General features: G+C 38.8%; 1 protein-coding gene across 1 annotated transcript; it reads right to left on the minus strand.

Annotated features, from left to right (window-relative positions):
• LOC147557481 (uncharacterized) lies at nucleotides 1–1,239 on the minus strand. The gene has a single exon (XM_086658871.1). It carries the CDS (start codon nucleotides 1,237–1,239, stop codon nucleotides 1–3), a length of 1,239 nt encoding a protein of 412 aa, XP_086514997.1.
• Nucleotides 1,240–2,366: the final 1,127 nt, after the last annotated feature.

Here is a 2,366-nt window from a genome sequence, read left to right on the forward strand (position 1 = left end):
TTAGAAGAAGAAAGGGGGGTATCCGTCAGGGCCTGGAGCTGCTTCTTTTTTGAGATTATGAATAGCCCATTCAATCTCATCTTTTCCTGGCACTATGAGCAGGTCTTTATTCTGGTTCTGGGATATAATGGGATTGAAAAGGTTGAGAGTGTCGTGATCTGTGCCCGGGTTAATTGAGGTGCTGATGGTGAGTAGATGGGAAGTGAAGGTGTCTTGAATGCTATTTAAGTCTTCCTGCCAATCACCATTATTGTCTTTAATAGCATTAATCTTGTTGGTTCTATTTCGTTGGATCGCTTGCGAGTGAAAATACTTAGTGTTTTTGTCGCCTAAGGTGATGAAGTTATTTCTCGATTTTTCCTTCCATAAACTCTCTTGCTGATTATAAAGCTCTTCAAGCGCAAGGTGGAGTTTGTGATCTTCTTCTTTAGAGGTACTATTCTGAAGATTCTTAGTGATCCTGTTGATATTGTTATCAATGTTCCCAAAGACCGTCTTATTCCAATTGGTAAGCTTCTTGCTAAGCTTAGTAAGGTCTAATTGGATATTATTAGGGTTATGGTGCTTCTTGATGCGATTCCAATTGTCTGCGATGAAGTTGAAGCAGTCAGGGTGCGTCATCCAAGTCCTGATAAACTTGAAGGGTTTCGGATTAACCTGGCTAGGATCCTTGTTGTCAAGAAGGATAGGCAAATGGTCTGATTCAACCGCCTCCAGGTGCGTGACACCATAGGATTGGAATTGCTTAAGCCAGTTAAGATTAGCCATCGCCCTATCCAGTCTCTCTTGAATCAAATTCTCCCCTAGTTGCTTATTACTCCAAGTGAAGGGAGTACCTTGATAACCCAAATCAGTCAGACCTAATCTATTGATAATATCTATGATCTTCGGAACAAGAGAGTTGGAACCATGGGTTCCACCACTCTTCTCCTTTGGATCAAGGAAACAATTAAGATCTCCAATGATGACCCAGGGGTTGTCTCTGTCTTGGTTCAGTTGACTCAGCATCTTCCAAGGCTTGAGTTTATTATCATGATAGGGGGATCCGTAGAAGCCTGTGATAGTGATTGGTGAGGGCCAACTGGCATCTTTTAACTCAGCTTGGATCATATTGTTGTCCGAATGATTAATGGTGAGGTCGAGATGGTGCTTCCAGTAGAGAGCAAGGCCTCCAGCTTTATTAATCGGCTCAACAAAGTGACTCGAATATTTCTTGTTGATCGGAATGATTTTGTTCATTTTGTAGGATTTGTTTTTCGTTTCTGAGAGGATAATAATATCCGGTTGTTTTTTCATTATCATGTTAAGTATGTGTTTCTTTGTGAGGAAGGAAGAAGCTCCCCTCACATTCCAACTAAGAATGGAAGGACTATTCATGACTAGTGTGCAAGGGTAGCAACCTAAGGTCTAAACGGTCTGGTAGAGTCCGACTGTCCACAGTCTAAAGGCACCCCACGATAAGACCTAGAGACAGAAGGACCAAGATAATACCTAGCTAGTCACAAAACAACTATAAGAGCCTAAAAGAAAGGAAACTAATAACTGACGCTCAAAAGAAAAAAAAGGCTACCTAAACCGACATATCGAAAGAAACTAAGAAATCAAACATCATAAGAATTACTCGAAATGACTGATATAAACTATCATATTAACAGCAACAACATATAAAACCAAGTTACATCCCAAATAAGATCAAAATAAATATAGTCCAAGAACATAACAAAAAGAGTCCAAAGCGACTGAGCTAGCAAAATGAAAGGTAAACTATCTCTATCTATCTTATACTAGATGGAGTTATGGCTCTGCAGACACTCAAAATACTAACTGGGACTCACAGAGATAATGGGATAAAACTAAGACTCCTACTAGCAAGAAACTATATCTAACACGAATATAGAAAGATTAACAGAGCTCAAAAAAGACAAATCTTAATTGAAGCTAAAGAGATACAAAAGTCTGACTCAAGGAAGAAACAATGAAACCAATCTAACTATAAAAAGCAAGATTACTAGCCTTATTACTAGCAATAAAGTGCTAAGAAAGAGAGAACCATGTGAAGTTTGGCAAACAAAAGAGGATACCACCATGCTAAAGGCAAAAAAACCCAAAAAAGACTAAAACCTGGCTATGATAATGTAATATTACCACAAAACATCTTCATCAGCACACATGGGTGATAAACAGTACATGCTAGAACAAAGCTACTAAAGTTCAAACCCTCATAAAGATATTAAGTTACATGCAGTATGACAACTAAATTAAGTATTGAAAAGACCCGAGAGGATGTGAGTAATCATGGAGATGGGTGTGAGATCTTAAGCATACCACCCAACTAAAAATTGAGAGGAAAGTAGTGAGAGTAGGAT

Source organism: Eschscholzia californica, unplaced genomic scaffold (genome assembly GCF_041429995.1).
Source record: "Eschscholzia californica isolate CP2 unplaced genomic scaffold, dmEscCali1.0.p SCAF_2, whole genome shotgun sequence".
NCBI lineage: Eukaryota > Viridiplantae > Streptophyta > Magnoliopsida > Ranunculales > Papaveraceae > Eschscholzia > Eschscholzia californica.

Coding starts and splice junctions, on each gene's coding strand:
- LOC147557481 (XM_086658871.1), bottom strand. CDS start 1,239: ATGAACAAAATCATTCCGATCAACAAGAAATATTCGAGTCACTTTGTT.